Source organism: Lepidochelys olivacea (assembly GCF_965140295.1).
Source record: "Lepidochelys olivacea isolate rLepOli2 genome assembly, chromosome: 2".
NCBI classification, from domain to species: Eukaryota; Metazoa; Chordata; order Testudines; family Cheloniidae; genus Lepidochelys; species Lepidochelys olivacea.
The window spans coordinates 44,002,417-44,020,270 of NC_140412.1; the positions used below are offsets into that span (position 1 = coordinate 44,002,417).

Below are 17,854 nucleotides of genomic sequence, written 5' to 3' on the forward strand. Positions count from 1 at the left end.
TGAGCCCAGACCAGGCCCCCCTCATTCACTCTCTCAGCACCTCCCGATCCCTTTAACCACGTTTTATTCAAGGGTAAGAAGCAGGCAACAATACTGCTGAGAAGGCATCCATCAAATCAGCACTCCGGCGCCCCTGGCAGCATTGCAGCCTGTGGTTCGGGCAGAGACCTGCATCGCTGTGCTGTGACTTCTGTGGCGGGTCTGGCGTCTGTGCTAGGGTTGCCAACTTTCTAATTGCATAAAACCAAACACCCCTCCTGCCCCTTCGGGTGAGGGAGAGGGCTCCGGGCTGGGACAGAGGGTTGGGTGTGTGTGTGTGTGGGGGGGTGAGGACTCCAGCTGGGGGTGCAGGCTCTGGGGTGGGGCTGAGTGTGTGGGAGGGGTTGGGGTGTGGACTCTGGGGTGGAGCCAGGGATGAGGGGTTTGGGGTGAAGAAAGGGACTCCAGGTTAGGGCAGGGCTGTGTGGCGAGGGTGAGGACTTCGTCTGGGGATGCAGGCTCTGGGATGGGACCAGGGATGAGGGGTTTGGGGTGCAGGAGGAGGCTCTGGGCTGGGGTTTAGGGGTTTGGAGTGTGGGAGGGGGTGTGGTCTCTGGCTGGGGGTGTGGACTCTGGGGTGGGGCTGAGGATGAGAGGTTTGGGGTGAAGGAAGGATATGAGTCCACAGTGTGCCCTTGTTGCCAAGAAGGCTAACGGCATTTTGGGCTGTATAAGTAGGGGCATTGCCAGCAGATCGAGGGACATGATCAATCCCCTCTATTAGACATTGGTGAGGCCTTATCTGGAGTACTGTGTCCAGTATTGGGCCCCACACTACAAGAAGGATGTAGAAAAATTGGAAAGAGTCCAGAAGAGGGCAACAAAAATGATTAGGGGACTGGAACACTTGATTTATGAGGAGAGGCTGAGGGAATTGGGATTGTTTAGTCTGCAGAAGAATGAGGGGGGATTTGATAGCTGCTTTCAACTACCTGAAAGGGGGTTCCAAAGAGGATGGATCTAGACAATTCTCAGTGGTACCAAATGACAGAACAAGGACTAATGGTCTCAAGTTGCAGTGGGGGAGGTTTAGGTTGGATATTAGGAAAAACTTTTTCACTAGGAGGGTGGTGAAGCACTGGAATGTGTTACCTAGGGAGATGGTGGAATCTCCTTCCTTAGAGGTTTTTAAGGTCAGGCTTGACAAAGCCCTGGCTGGGATGATTTAGTTGGGGATTAGTCCTGCTTTGAGCAGGGGGTTGGACTAGGTGACCTCCTGAGGTCCCTTCCAACCCTGATATTCTATGAAGGGGCTCCAGGCTGGGCAGAGGGTGGGGAGTGTGGGAGGGAGTGTGGGCTGTGGGGTAGGGCCGGGATGAGGGCTTTGGGGTGCAGGTGGTGGCTGAGGCAGGGGTGTTGGGGGTGTGTAGGCTCCGGGAGGGAGTTTGGGTGCAGGAGGAGACTCCAGGTCAGGACAGGGGGTTCAGGTGTGGGATCCCGGTGGTGGTTTCCATGGACACCAGGTCCCTGCAGCCCCTAGACGCATGCGTGGCCAGGGAGGGTCCGCGCACTGCCCTTGCGCCCGCAGGTGGTGCCTCTGCAGCTCCAACTGGTCGGACACCTGGCAACTCTAACTGCTGCCCCCTCAAACAAGAGTACGTTTCATAAAGTGGTTCCAGACCGTCAGTCAAATCCCTACGGGAGACCCAGCTGCCTTCCCACACAGACATGTGTGCTGGGCACACTGAGGAGATGCGACTACCATGAAAGGCCATTTATGAGAAAACTCACTTCCAAATTTTTCGTAATTAGCCATAGCAGATACTTATTTGTCCTTTTTGGGCAACGTTCATCCAAGGATCTGAAAGGTCTTTACAGTTATTCATTAATTAAATCTTCCTTCCCCATATACACACACAGAGGTTTTTTAAAGAGATCTGCAGAACATTTTAATCAGCACTGAAATGCAGCCATGTTTTTTTTCAAATTGCAGTTGTTACACAATAATATTACCCAACAGTTTGGGACAGGAAGCGAAAAATATCCAAATTTAATGGCTGTAGGCAGCTAGTGCCTTTCATACAAGTATCTCTAATCACTTAGGTATTATTATACCCATTTTAAAAATATGTAACCTGAGATACCAAGAGATAAAGTTGGAAATTTACAGACAGCAGTTCCAATGGGCTAAGTCTCAAGCTCTCTGCATATTTGCTCCCTTATTTTCAGGTGCTCAGGTATCAAAAGGGGATAGGGCATGGACAGAGAATGGCTTGTCTGAGGAGCCATGTCCTCAAGTTTGATTCTCATTGTACTAATAAGGCGCTAGACTTCAAGGTCTCCTTCCTTGGTAGCCTGATCCAAAGCCTTCTGAAGTCAATGGGGGCCTTTTCACTGACTTCAAGGGCTCTTAGGCCCAGTCTACACCTTAACCATAGGTTGACCTAACTACCTTGCTCAGTGGTGTGAAAAATTCAAACCCAAGAGAGATGTGAGTAGGCTGACCTAGGCTCCATTAAAACAAAGCTAGGTGGATGGAAGAATTCAACCTAGCTAAAGCCTCTAGAGAGGGTGGATTTCCTTGAGTGATGGATAACCCCCTTTCATCACTGTAGCAATTGCCTACACAGCTGTGCCACTGCAGCACTTGTAGTATAGACATCCACAAAGGGACATAGGCATTGCAATGCCTGACTTTTTGGTGCCTAGAAAATAATTGAAACAACAATGGGATCTGCAAACCCAGTGTTAGACACATCTAGGCTCCCTATACAATGCATGGGGAAAGACAGACACCTAAGAATGGGACCAACAAAAGCTGGCATGCTGGGCAGGAAGCCACCTAAGCTCGCCAGTGAGAGATGCAGACCACAGGGATGTATCTTAAATCCTGCCCCTCAAGAGTTAGGAACATAAATCTGGGCTGTAGAGGGAGGCACATATCTCTGCTTGTGATCCACAGCCAGAAGCCCCTCTCCTGGAGTCAGGAGGCTTAGGTGTCCAAGTTATTTCTTGCAAGAAATGCTGGATGAGGAGGAGATGATGCTGGTGTCTCCCTCTCTTAATACTTTTAGCCCACTGGTTAGAAGGCTCATCCCAGATGTGGAAAACCTGATCCAATTCTGTGCTCTCTGCCTGAAGGTGGAGAAAAGTTTTAAACAGCAGTTTCCCATCTCGCAAGATAGTGCCCTAACCACTGGGCAACATAGTCATTCTCACCTCATGATTAAAAACAGCAATACTGGGTCAGATCAGTCTGCCCCAGTTTCCTGACTCTTGACAGTAGCCAATACCATAGGCTTCAGAGGGAATGAACAAAACAGGAAAATTGAGTGATTCATCCATTTTCTGTAGTCCAGTCCCAGCATCTGGAAGTCAGAGGCTTAGCCATCTTGGTTAACAGCCATTGATAGACCTATTCTCCATGAATTTACCTAATTCTTTTTTGAAGCTAGTTATACTTCTGGTGCTCAGAACATCCTCTTGTAATGAGTTCCACAGGCTGACTGTGCATTGTGTGAAGAAGTACTTCCTTATGTTTGTTTTAAACCTGATGCGTATTAATTTCATAAGCGACCTCTACTTCCTCTGTTACGTGAAGGGGCTAAAAACATTTCCTTATTCACTTTCTCTACAACATTCATGATTTTATAGACCTCTATCATATCCCCCCTCGTCTCTTTTCCAAACTGAACAGTCCCAGTCTTTTTAATCTCTCCTCATATGGAAGCTGTTCCATACACCTAATCATTTCTGTCACCATTCTCTGTACCGTTTCAAATTCTAATATATATTTTTTGTAGGGCTGTCAATTAATCACAGTTAATTCATGCGATTAATTAAAAAAAAATTATCGCAATTAATTGCAGTTTTAACTGCACTGTTAAACAAGAGAATACCAATTGAAATTTATGAAATATATTGGAGGTTTTTCTACATTTTCATATATATCTTGCAGTCTGTGTTGTAACTGAAATCAAAGTATATATTTTGATTACAAATATTTGCACTGTAAAAATGATAAAGAGAAATAGTATTTTTCAATTTACCTCATACAAGTACTGGAGTGCAATCTTTTTTCCTGAAAGTGCAACTTACAAAAGTAGATTTTTTTTGTTACATAACTGCACTCAAACAAAATAATGTAAAACTTCAGAGCCTACAAGTCCACTCAGTCCTACTTCTTGTTCAGCCAATTGCTCAAACAAGTTTGTTTACATTTACAGGAGGTAATGCTGTCCTCTTCTCAGAAAGTGAGAACAGGCATTGCATGGCACTTTTGTAGCCAGCACTCCAAGGTATTTACGTGCCAGATATGCTAAACAATCTTATGTCCCTTCACACTTCAGCCACCATTCCAGAGGACATATATTTCAGTTTCTTCAGAACTCTTGGGTGAAAACCACCTTGTCCTGGTGACTCTTTAATTTATCAATTTGTTCTAAAACCTCCTTTATTGACACCTTGGTCTAGGACAATGCCTCAGATTTGTCACCTAAGAAATGACTCAGATGTGGGAATCTCCCTTCCATGGTATGCAGTGAAGAGTAAAAAATTCATTCAGCTTCTCCACAATGGCCTTGTCTTCCTTGAATGTTCCTTCAGCACTTTGTTTGGCAGGCTTCCTGCTTCTGATCTACTTAAAAAAATGTGCTTTTAGTTTTGTGTCTTTTGCTAGTTGTTCTTCACATTCTTCTTTGACCTGCCTAATTGTACGTTTACACTTGACTTGCCAGAGTTTATGCTCCTTTCTATTTTCCTCAGTAGGATTTGACTTCCAGTTTTAAAAGGATTCCCTTTTGCTTTTAACCATCTCATGTACTCTGTTGTTTAGCCATGGTGGCATACTTTTTAGTCCTCTTGCTTTTTTTTATTTGGGGTATATATTTGAGCCTCTATTATAGTATTTTTAAAAAGTTTCCATGCAGCTTGCAGGCATTTCACTGTTGTGACTGTTCCATTTAATTTCTGTTTAATTAGTTTCCTCATTTTTGTATAGTTCTCCTTTTTGAAGTTAAATGCTACTGTGGTGGGTTTATTTGGTATTTCCCCCTCATCCGCACAAGGATGTTAAATTATATACATTACAGTTGTTATCACTGAGTGGTTCAGCTATATTCACCTCTTGGACCAGATCCTGTGCGACACTTGAGGACTAAATCAAGAATTGCTTCTCCCCTTGTGGGAGATTAGCTGCTCCAAAAAGCAGTCATTAATGGTGTATTTAAACTTTATCTCTGCATCCTGTCTTGAGGTGACATGTACCCAGTCAATATGGGAATAGCTGAAATCCCTCATTGTTACTTAGTTTTCTATTTTCATAATCACCATCATCATCTTGTTCAGATGGTCGGTAGTATATCCCTACTGCTACACTCTTCAAATTCAAGCATTCAATTTCTGTCCATAGAGATTGTATGGTATAGTTCGATTAATTTAAGATTTTTACTATATTTGACATTGCTTTCTTTCACACATGGTGCCATTCCCCCCACCAGCGTGACCGAGTCTGTCATTCCTATGTATTTTGTACCCTGCTATTACCATGTCCCATTGATTATCATTGCTCCACCAAATTTCTGTGATGCTTATTATATCAATATCCTCATTTAATGTCAGGCACTCAAGTTCATCCATCTCAGTATTTAGACGTCTAGCATTTGTATGCAAGCAGTTATAAAATTTGTCACTTTTTAGATATCTGCCTTTATGTGACGTAATTGAATGGGACTCTTTTTCATTTGACTGTTTCTCTTCAGCTCTTACCTGTACTTTAACTTGTCCTCACCGCTTTACTAGGATATAGAAAATTCCTGTTAATAAATCCTCCTCTAAGGGATGTCTCTGTCTGAATTGTGTGCTCATGGGCAGCAGGTGGAGCCCCCCCTCAGGGAGGCTAGCCTTGGCTCTGCCCCCCCCTTGTCCGTAGGAGCCCTGAGCCGGTTGGAGCCCCAAGACCCCCTTTCGTCCCTACAGTCAGAGCCTCACCCTGCCCCCCAGTGGCTGGAGGAGCCCCGAGCCAGCCGAAGCCTTCTCCCCCCCATGGCCAGAACCTCAAGACCCCCCCTCAGCCGGAGGGCCCCCCCACCTGCCTGGAGGAGCCCCCAACTGGTCAAAGCCCCGAGTCCAGAGTCCTGGGCCAGTTGCTGCCGCGCTTCCCCTCCCTTCCCCAGACCTCAAGCCACCTGGAGAAAAGCTCACGAAAGCTTATGCTCTAATAAATTGGTATAGCTCACGAAAGCTTATGCTCTAATAAATTGGTATTGAAGAGTGGTCAGTTTGGATGAGCTATTACCAGCAGGAGAGTGAGTTTGTGTGTGTATGGGGGTGGGGGGGATGTGAGAACCTGGATTTATGCAGGAAATAGCCCAGCTTGATTGTCATGCACATTGTGTAAAGAGTTGTCACTTTGGATGGGCTATCACCAGCAGGAGAGTGAATTTGTGTGGGGGGGTGGAGGGTGAGAAAACCTGGATTTGTGCTGGAAATCACTTTAGATAAGCTATTACCAGCAGGACAGTGGGGTGGGAATAGGTATTGTTTCATATTCTCTGTGTATATATAAAGCCTGCTGCAGTTTCCACGATATGCATCTGAGGAAGTGAGCTGTAGCTCACGAAAGCTTATGCTCTAATAAATTGGTTAGTCTCTAAGGTGCCACAAGTCCTCCTTTTCTTTCTGGAGAAAAGTGTGCATCCCTCAAAGCTCCTCTGGAAGAAGCTTTGCTATGCCCCAGCAGGTTCCCGGGTGGCTGAGGAGGCTGTATGTGCTACTCACCTTCTTTCCGGGTTCATCAGTAATCTCCCTGGAGTCCAGGGTGATTACTGATGAACTCAGGAAGCTGAATAGCACATACTGCCTCCTCAGCTGCTCCGGAACCTGCATGGGGCATAATAAATCAAAAACTTCACCCCAAACCCAGCAACCGGGGCTCTGGCAGCAGTGCCAAGGGAGGCTCAGCCTCCAGCCTATTATACCCATTGCCCATGTGTGCTTCTCTGCACTTATTATCTTTCCCCCAGTGCTTAGTTTCAAAACTCCTCTACCTTTTTAATTGTACATGCCAGCAATCTGGTTCCATTTTGGTTTAGGTAGAGCCTATCCTTCTTTTGTGTGCTCCTCCTTTCCCAAAAGATTCCCCAGTTCCTAATAAGTCTAAATCCCTCCTCCAAACACCATAGTCTCATCCACGCATGGAAACCCTGCAGTTCTGCCTGTCTACACTGGCCCTAGCATCCATTCAGAGGATGCTTCTATAGAGGTCCTGGACTTTAATCTCTTACCTAGCAGCCTGAATTTGACCTTCAGGACCTCCCTCCTGCCTTTCCCTATGTTATTGATACCTACATGTACCCATGACCTCCAGCTCTTTCCCATCACTGCCCATAAGTCTGTCTAGATATCTTGAGGTAGCCACAACCTATGCATCCAGCAGGTAAATCACAATGTGGTTCTCACAGTCATCACAAACTCCACTGAATGCATCCAATGAAGTGAGCTGTAGTTCACGAAAGCTTATGGTCAAATAAATTGGTTAGTCTCTAAGGTGCCGCTAGTACTCCTTTTCTTTTTTCAAATATCTGTATTTCTAATAATCAAGTCCCACACTACTATTACCTGTCTCTTAATAACAGGAGTCCCCCTTCCCCAGAGAGGTTTCCTAGTGCCAGACGATACCATGACAACATCTGGAAGGAGAATCCTAACTATGGGATCATTCCCCTCTGCTCCTGTTCAATGGTCTCCCTCACCTTAAATGAACCCCCCTATGAAATTCTATGGTGATGAACACAATATAAATACAGCGGATAGACCCCTGCCCGCTACGTGGCACGAAGGAAACCAGCACATTTTCCCCGCCACTACAGGTTTGCCCAGCGTGAGGGAGCCTGGGGCTCGCCGCTCGAGGCGTTGCTTTCCCCTACCACCTGCTGCCGCGCCCCCATCTACACTAAACAGTGACTCAGGGCCGTCCTATGCGGGGCCCCAGGCCTCCCCCTGTGGTCTGGGAGGCAGGAGCTGTGGCAGGAGGGCACTTTTGGAAGCCCCACAGGCCCAGAGGAGTAGCGGGGGGGCCGGGAGCAGCCCGCTCCGCTTCCCTCGCCCCGGTCCCAGCCGTGTCGCTGGAGGGAGAGGGCTTGAAGGAAGGGATTTCCCCCCCCCCACCACCACACCGGCGGGAAGCAGAGCATCCCAGCCCCCCGATCTACTCCACCAGCTCCCAGCCGCGGTGCTCCGCTTCCCGCCGCCGGTGCCTGCGGGTGGGGCCAGCCGGCATTCCTTCCTCAACCCCCCGCCTTCACCGGCGGCGGCAGCGGGAAGCGGAGCGCCAGGGCTGGGAGCCGGCGCGGGCTGGGGCCGGGCTGCTCCGCGCCCCGCCGCTGCCGGTGAGCGCGGGGTCGCTGGGGGCAGGAAGAGGTGGAATGGGGGCGGGCTGGTGGCGGAGCAGGGAAACCGGTGGGGCGGAGGGAGTTGTCCGGGGCCCCCCACCCCCTCAGGGACGGCCCTGCCCCTTGCTGTGGGCGCAGCCCGCGGGCACCGCGGCTGGGGCTGCCGCGTACGCAGCACACATTGGTGCCCCAAATTTCATGGTGCCCTAGGCAGCTGCGCGCGCCTAAGGACGCTCCTGCGGCGCCTCTGCCCGCGCGTTCCTTCCTTCCCCGGCGCGTAGCGATCCACGCACTCACTCGGCCTCAGCCGCGGTAGCGGGCGCATGCGCGCTCCGGGGAGGGGCCGGAGGGCGCAGGCGCCTCCAGCGACCCTGGAAGCGCTTGCGTTCACCCGGAAGTGCTTCTGCTGCTGCTGAGCAAAGATGGCGGCGGACACCGCAACCGAGCTGCTGTTTTTAGACACTTTCAAGCACCAGAGCGCGGAGGTACTGGGCGGGCGGGGCCCGCGGAGCCACACCTGCCCTCAGAGAAAGAGAGAGGGAGGCAGAGAGATCCTCCCTTCTCCCCTTGGGCTGGCCCGCTCAAGAGCGTGGGGACTCTGGCTGGAGCGGGCTGGGGGTGGGGGTAGGATTCGTGGAGAGTGCAGGCGGGGGCGAGCCAAGGGGTGGGCTGTAGAGGGGCAGGGACAAGGACTGGGCGGGTGACGCTGCCTGTTCCAGATCCGCGTAGGGGGGCCATCAAGGCATAAGCATGCAGAGGAGACACCCCCAGTGCCCTCGTATTACACCGTGAAGCCCCGGCCTGGTCAGATGCTTAATGCGTTGTAGCTACAACAGGTGAATATTTCCTGCCCCATAAGCTTTAGCAAGGCTTGTCGTGCAGGTGACAGGCAGCGTAGAAATGGGGTGGATGTTAATGAGGAGGTAGCAGAGTAAGAAAAGAAGAATCGATAGGGGAGGAAGTTGAAGGGGTGGGTGATGGAGAAATGGGAGAGGAATGATAAAAGGGGCAGTTTGATAAGGTTATGAGAGTGAGAATGAGGGGAGAAGTCAGGAGCAAAAGTGCTTTTCTGCAGCTTATGGTGCATCTCTTCCTTGCAGCAGTTAATGAGGAGATGGGGAATATTCATTTAGGCTCATATGTCCTGTGTGTCCCATTGCATAGTAGGCATAGTGTGGATGTACCAAGCTTCTAGTCTCAGAGGGTAACCCTACAGACAGAAGCTCAGTGTTGCAAAGATACTTTTGTTGTAGCAGAGAATTTTGTCAGTGATTGTGTCACCTGATGTGGTGACACTTTGTGTGGGAGAGATGTATCTTTAAGCAAGCATGATGTTAAAAGTGAAATTGTCAAAAGTGGATCTGCAGGAAGTCACTGAGGCTGAGAATTTAACTAGATTCAAAAGAGATTGGACATTTGTATGGCTGTCACCTTGGTCTTAAAATAAAAGTGTTTAGTGTTTTCACAGTGGAAAGAGATAAATAGCAGAGTTCCCCAAGGATCTGTACTGGGACCAGTGCTGTTCAATATGTTCATAAATGATCTGGGAAAAGGAGTAGACAGTGAGGTGGTGAGTTTGCAGATGATACAAAATTACTTAGCATGGATAAGTCCAATGCAGACTGTGAACAGTTACGAATGGATCTCTCAAAACTGCGTGACTGGGCAACAAAGTGGCAGGGATGGTGTCCCAAGGCTCTGTTTGCCAGATGCTGGGAATGGGTGACAGGATGAATCACTTGATGACGACCTGTTCTGTTTATTCCCTTTGACGCACCTGGCATTGACCACTGCCGGAAGATGGGATACTGGGATAGATGGACCTTTGGTCTGACCCAGTATGGCCGGTCATATGTTCTAGATGAAATTCAGTGTTGATAAATGTAAAGTAATGCACATTGGAAAACATAGTTCTAAATATATGTACCAAATGATAGGGTCTAAATTAGCTGTTACCACTCAAAGATATCTTGGTGTTACAGTGGATAGTTCTCGGAAAACATCTGCTCAATGTGTGGTGGCAGTTAAAAAAGCTAGCAGAATGTTAGGAACCTTTGGGAAAGGGGTAGATAGTAAGACAGAAAATATAATGTCTTTATATAAATCAGTGGTATGCTAACATATTGAATACTGCTTGCAGTTCTTGTTAGCCCATTTAAAAATATATTAGAATTGGAAAAAGTACAGAGAAGGGCAACAAAAATGATTAAGGGTATGGAACAGCTTCCATATGAGGAGAGATTAAAAAGACTGGGACTGTTTGTCTTAGAAAAGAGACGACTAAGAGAGGATATGATCGAGATCTATAAAATCGTGAATGGTGTGGAGAAAGTGAATAAGGAAGTGCTATTTACCCCTTCATGTAACACATGAACCAGGGGTCACCCAACAAAATCAACAGGCAGCAGGTTTAAAACAAACAAGGAAATGCTTCTTCACACAGTGTCCAATCAACCTGTGGAACTCGTTGCCAGGGACACTTTGAAGGCCAAAACGATAAATGGCTTGAAAAACAAATGAGATAAGTTCATGGAGGATACGTCCATCAATGGCTAGTAGCCAGGGAAACAGCGCCATGCTCTGTGTGTCCCTAAACCTCTGATTGCCCGAAGCTGGGACTGGATGACAGGGGATGGATCACTGAATAAATGGCCCTGTTCTGTTTGTTTCTCCCTGAGGCATCTGGCACAGTCTGCTGTCGGAAGACAGGATACTGTGCTAGATGGACCATTAGTCTGATCCGGTATGGCCATTCTTACTTAATAGTTTTTGGAAGTGATATTAAAACTTGTTTTAGGGATCTAGCTAGTCTCTAATTATAAGAGATCAGGATGAGATCAGATTACCTCACATCTACCTGCTGTGGGTTCTTACACCTTCCTCTAAAGCATCTGGGACTGGCCACTGTCAGACAAAATCCTGAACTAGGTAGAGATCAAGTTTGATCTGGGGTAGCAATCCCTGTGCTCATAAACCCTTTCCTTTTGTCCATACAGCCATATAGTTGTGCTTGCAAAAAAATTGTCAAATTTGTTGCATACAAATGATGGTCTGTCTGGTGCACATGCTTTTGATAATGTGTTGTTAGTTACTCATTGTTATTTATCATTACTGTTAATATTATGGTAGTGGCTAGGGACAATCTTATTGCACTGTAGAAACACACAACAAAAAGCCCATTCTTGTTCTAAAGAGTTTAGAAGCTAAGGAACATGGAAACATGCATTTTCTAGAACACTGAATACATTTGTGGCATGTGTAAACGGTGATTAAAAACCAGGGTGGATAAAAATCAATGATTTAAAAAAAAATCAGATTTTTTTTGATAAAATGCTTTTTGAGGAAAAAACCTATCTAAAGGTATCTTTGAGCTAAAATGTATCTTAATTAAAACTATCTCATCATGGAATAGGGTTTATAAATTCTAATTCTATAGTATGAGACAATATATTAATGTAATGTTTAAGAAAAGTTTTGTAAATGAGTTCCAGTAGTTTATGGATTAGGGACCCAATTTTACGGGGTTCCACAGGCTTCTGTATAGATTATTTAGGTTAATCTTTCTATCTACCCAATGGGACTCAGTTCTCAGTCTAGAAGTACCATCAGAGATGTTTAGTTTTGCAGTTCTCAAACTGTGGATTTGTGTCTCCAGAGGTAACATGCTTGCTAACAGCAAAAATGTTTTAAAATAAATAATATATAGAGGTGAGAAATAACAGACCTCAACTCTATTGTCCCTCTGCAAATCTGTGTACACAATCAGTCCCTTACCTCTCTAAAAGTGCAAAGTTTCAAAAAGTTCAATGAATAGAAGATTGTTGGGGGAAGAATAGATCTGGACAAGGAGAAGAAGTTTGGAACATAAGAACTTCCATACTGGATCAGACCAAAGCTCTATCTAGCCCAGTATCCTGTCTTCCGACAGTGACCAATGCCAAGTGCCCCAGAGAAAATGAACAGAACAGATAATCATCACCTGGCACCCATTCCCAGCTTCTGGCAAACAGAGGGTAGGGATACCATCCCTGCCCATCCTGGCTAATAGCCGTTGATGGATCTATCCTATTTATCTAGTTCTTTTTTGAACCCTGTTATAGTCTTGCCCTTCACGAAATCCTCTGTCAAAAAGTTCCACAGATCCTTCTTCCTAAATGAGTGAGTAGACTAGAGTAGATCTGCATATGGGAGTTTCTTTCTCTCACATGCACACCGTTTTGATACTTATTTTACTCCATACATTAAATTGTAGCTGAAGCACTTGTGATGATTATATTTAAGATTGTCTAAGCCAGAGGTGGGCAAACTAGGGCCCACGGGTCACATCTGGCCCGCAGGACACTCCTGCCCGGCCCCTTGAGCTCCTGGCCCGGGAGGCTAGTCCCCAGCCCCTCCCTGTTGTTCCCCCTCCCCTGCAGCCTCAGCGCGCCGTGCCGCTGGTGCAACGCTCTGGGCAGCTGGGCAGTGCAGTTGCAGAGACGCGGCCTGACCCGGTGCTCTGGGCATCACGGCTGTAGTGCCACCAGCCACCGGTGCTCCAGGCAGCAGGGTAAGGGGGCACGGGGCGTTGGATAGAGAGCCGGGAAGTTCAGCATGGGGGGCAGGGGTTGGATGGGGCAGGGGTCTCGGGGGGGGGCAGCCAGGAAGGGGGGGGGTTGAATGGGGTAGTGGGGGGCAGTCAGGGGACATAGAGCAGGGGCGGGGGTGGATGGGGCCATCAGGGGACAGGGGGGTTGGGATGGGGGAGGAGTCCTGGAGGAGCTGTCAGGGGGTGAGAAGCGGTGGGGACGGATAGGAGGCGGGGGCCGGGCCATGCTTGGCTGTCTGGGGAGACACAGCCTCCCCTAACCGGCCCTCCATACAATTTTGGAAACCCAATGTGACCCTCAGGCCAAAAAGTTGTACATCCCTCTGATGTATTTATAGAGTGCAGTCATATCACCCTTCAGCCTTTGTTTTGTCATGCTAAACAAGCCAAACTCCTTAAGTCTCGTCTTGTAAAGTAGTTCTGCATTCCTCTGATCATCTTAGAAGCCCTTCTCTGCATCTGTTCCAGTTTGAATTAATCTTTTCTTAAATGTGGGAAACCAGAATTGCAGACACTGTGTTCCAGATGAGGTCTCATCAGTGCCTTGCAGAATGGTAGTAACACTTCCCTATCTTTACTGGAAATACATTCCCTGATGCATCCTAGGACTGCCTTAGCCTTTTTCGCAGCTGCATCACATTGGCAGCTCATAATCATCCTGTGACTGACCAATACACCCAGATCCTTCTCCTCCTCTGTCACGTCCAACTGATAAGTCTTCAGCTTATAGCAAAAATTCTTATTGTTTGGCCCTAAGTGTGTGACCTTGCACTTTGCACTGTCATCTTAGTGCACCATTGTTTGTTAGTGTGGACTTTGTTAAAACAGCTCAGAAAAATCATTCTTGTATCTAAAATAGTTCTTAAAAACCATTTTAACAATATGAGCTCCCTCTTCCCCATTAATGATACAGTTGTGTTTGTCTGAAAATGTTTTATAAACAGTTTCCAAATACAGTAGTGTCTGCAGTGTAGATAGGGCCCTAGTAGTAAGACATTTAGTTAAATGTTCATAATCATTTAATCCTTGGCTTTTCTACTAAGACTTCCTACAAGGAATTCAGTTATAGTGGTGGTTTTGTGCAGTGTGGTTGTTCTGTAGAATCTTGAATGAAGCTATAAATTCATTTCACATTGATTACTGGAAAGTCAGCAGATACTAATGACCAGAGTTTGATTTGAACAGATGACATAATCATGAAAGATTTTGTATCCCATAAGCAGTCTCATTAGCTATCTAGTTTCCCTTTGTTCCTGTTTTCTTAAAATCTTTTAACTGCAGTTCCACTTTTTAGAATGTGTTGATAGGCAATTAATATATTGGCAGGCTAGTGGATATATAGTATTAAGTTGTTCTAATGAGAAATGTGATTACGAGCTTCAGGGAAAGTAACTGCTCATGTGTAAGAAACACAATTTAATTCCTTGCCCATTGTCTGGTATTTACGGATAAATATATTTTTCCTGTTTTATAAATGTGTCTCATGAGGATATATACAGTTTAGTGAAAGGAGACTTTCAATTATCAGTGTCTGTGGTTTGCTGAGGTAGTCTTTTTTACTTTGGTAAACTCTGATTATTTTTCAGTTTCTAATACATTGGAAGCCATCACATCTCTGTTTTTGTTTATATCTTTCTTTGTGCAAACGTATCTCTGTTCTGATGTGTGAATGGCCTGAAAGATCTCTGCCATCCCTGACTTATATGATGTCAGCAGAAATGTCAGGAGTGCCTGAAAGTTTTCAAATGCTGCTGCAGAGGTAGAAAAGTCAGCACCAAATAGTATCTTTGCGTAGCTCTCACAAAATTCTGGCTGTAGTCTTTAATCTCTCCAACAGTGTCAGCTGCTCTTAAAAAAAAAAAAAAAACCTTCTGATATTTAAAATTGGAGCACATTTTATTTCTTATACTGTAATAAACTTGGCAGTGTTTAAAGTGGCACTGTCCACTTGAAAATTAGTGAATTCTGAAAGTAACTTAAGTTCCTTTGTCAATATTTGTTTACTATCATTTTCAAAATGTTTCTCCTCCTTGTTGCTGTTTGAAAGGTCCTCACAAATAAAAAGGGAAATAATTCTGTAGGGGAAACAGTGAAACTTTCTATATGAAGCTTTCAAATGTACAAGCTGAAAAAAAAAAAGATTTTCTCAACCCTTTCATTTACATTAATTTTAGGTATTGTCACAATAATAAGTTGAAGAAATTATCAGGATTGACATTTTTAAATTGGTGCTTTTTTAAATAGAGGGTACATAAATAGGTTGGAATGTAAAATAAAAACAATATAGTATTTTTCAAGCTTTATAACTTTTGTTTACTCTTTGTTTTTAGCAAAGTACCAATATAGATGTAGTTCGTTTTCCATGTGTGGTTTACATAAATGAAGTACGTGTCATTCCTCCAGGAGTAAAAGCTCACACAAGTTTGCCTGACAATAGAGCTTATGGGTAAGTCCTAAAATATTCAGATGCACATTCCTTGCATTTTGTTTGGGACTTGTGAATCACAGTAAAAACTGCAATGTAGGAAGGTAGCCTGTGCTTATGCATTCACTGAATATGCAATATATGTATATTTTGTAAATATATGTATTTTCTTTCAGGTTTTAAACAATAATATGTTAGAGATTTCGGGTCTTATTTGTTTTGGTTAAGGGAAGCCTGACAGGATTAATTTTTCCCTCTGTTTTATCAACAGAGAGACATCCCCACATACATTTCAGTTAGACCTGTTTTTCAACAATGTCAGCAAGCCAAGTGCCCCTGTTTTTGACAGGCTGGGAAGGTAAGAATTTGCGAATTCATGTGCTTCATACATTCAAGAGTTTTTCTATAGAAGAATATGCTGCATTTCCTGGTGTGTAGAAATGAGAAATTCAACACAGTATTGTTAAATCTCCAAAGGAGTTTATTTTTTAAAATAAAGGTTTAGGGTCTGATAGTAATTAGTGGCCATAATACTTACTTCACTGAGTAGCCCTGTTCTCTGTAATAGGACTACTCACGTTAATAAGTATTATGGTCCGTAATAAGTGTTTGTAGGATTGGGCCCTTACTTGTATATACTGTTAATAACAGAAGTTCACACTTTTGTGTTTGCAAGCATTTTTCCCTCCACCATGACCTCACCCTGTTTGTGGATGTGCTTAAGATTTCTGTGGGGGGAGATGGCTCTGTAGAAAAGATAGTACAGCTTGAGAATTTATCTATTCCTGAAAATCTGTGAGACTAGGTGATACATGTACATCCAGTCCTGCCTATCTGTGCTTCCATATTTGCCTCTCTCTCTCTCTACTCTTTCCCTAGCATGAACCCTAGTTGCCCCCCTCTTCATTCATTGTGTAAGGGGAGAGAGGTGTATGCTTGAAGGGTCTGGGTAGAAGATCCCAACCGCAATTTTTAAACTGACAGTGTCCCTTTAATGTCAATGTATATTGAAAGTCCTTTGGGCTTTTTACATTCCTAAATTGATAAGCATAGATATTGTATAGTGTTTTGATACTGGCTTGAAGTCTCGTTCTTTTTTTCACTTAAGGTGAAAATAAGGTATTATTAAAGGGTCACATACAGAAATGTCCATACTTTGTGTGTAAAAGACTTTTGTTAAACATTGAAAAATAAGTTTGTGTTCTATTTAACAGCCTTGAATATGATGAGAACTCTTCAATTATCTTTAGACCCAATGCAAAGGTAATTGTTGTACCTATTTATGCTATAGTTTCAATGTTTTTCTTCTTCCTGTGTGGCTGCTATTTGAATGCCATGGTGCTGCTATTTAGTGTGCTTAGCACTATGCAAAGCAGTTGTAGGGGAAGACCCTACTCTAGAGAGCTCATATTCAAAGCTAATCCATATAGTTCAATTGTATAATACACTAGGGCCATGATTTTAAAAATTAGCCTAGAGTTATGTTCCAAATGAGTGCCTTGATTTTTCAAAAGTGTTGATCACTGAGTAGCTCCTATTAAGTTTACTAATGAAAATGAACCGGCTGATCGCAGCCATCTTGGTGAATGTTCACCTCAGAATTTGGCCTGATTGATGAAATGGAAGGGGTATGAGATAAGGGTTGCTTCATTTTGACAGAGCCAAACCACTTCATGTCTGGGTCTAGTCACTGGTCTCAGTCTGCATATATGGAAAACGCTAAAATCAAACATCACAAGTATACAAATATGTGAAGAATAAAGAGGGTTTAACCTTTTTCCTTTCAGATTACTTATTACTAATACAGAGGCATATCAGTAATAATTTGTGAGAGAAACAAGATGGGTGAGGGTAACAGCTTTTATTGGACCAACTTCTGTTGGTGCAAGAGAGAAGCTTTTGAGCTACATAGAGCTCTTATTTAAGTAATTTAATAATGTGTTGACAGTTATAAAGCAGAATTGTTATTGATGATTGTAGCCTACATCTGAGCATATCTATTATGTTTGTCTGATGCATTCCAGTGCGATCTGCCCCAATGAATATTTGAATAAACTGGATTTAGTGGCTTTGACAATGTGTTGTTATGAATTCTTTTGGTTGTAAAATTATTCATGTGGTATAATCAGTAGGTCAATTTTTTAAAACCTTGAATAGATATAAAATATATTAATCTGCAGTTTTTCTTGTGTGTATTTTAAGTATATACCCATACAGAACTAGCAATTTAAAATTAAGTAAAAATCCTCAAATTCACTTTGAGTTTTTTAAAGATGCTTTTTCTTTTACAAACTAGGTCAACACGGATGGATTGGTCCTAAGAGGCTGGTACAACTGTTTGACATTAGCAATATATGGATCAGTTGATAGGGTAATAAGTCATGACAGAGATTCTCCTCCACCCCCTCCACCACCACCACCTCCTCCCCAGCAACAACCAGGTTTGAAAAGAAACCCAAAACATGGTAAGTA

At 44.6% G+C, this 17,854-nt stretch overlaps 1 protein-coding gene across 2 annotated transcripts in view; it reads left to right on the forward strand.

The window, feature by feature from the left end:
* The first annotated feature begins 8,785 nt into the window (after positions 1 to 8,785).
* VIRMA (vir like m6A methyltransferase associated) overlaps positions 8,786 to 17,854 on the forward strand; it is a 35,596-nt gene continuing 26,527 nt past the window's right edge. For both annotated transcript variants that reach the window (XM_084618372.1, XM_084618373.1), the window contains exons 1-5: positions 8,786 to 8,854; positions 15,288 to 15,403; positions 15,654 to 15,740; positions 16,597 to 16,645; positions 17,679 to 17,847. In XM_084618372.1, the coding sequence (XP_084474498.1) occupies positions 8,792 to 8,854; positions 15,288 to 15,403; positions 15,654 to 15,740; positions 16,597 to 16,645; positions 17,679 to 17,847 (484 nt within the window). In that variant the 5' untranslated portion in view covers positions 8,786 to 8,791. The remainder of the gene's footprint in view (positions 8,855 to 15,287; positions 15,404 to 15,653; positions 15,741 to 16,596; positions 16,646 to 17,678; positions 17,848 to 17,854) is intronic.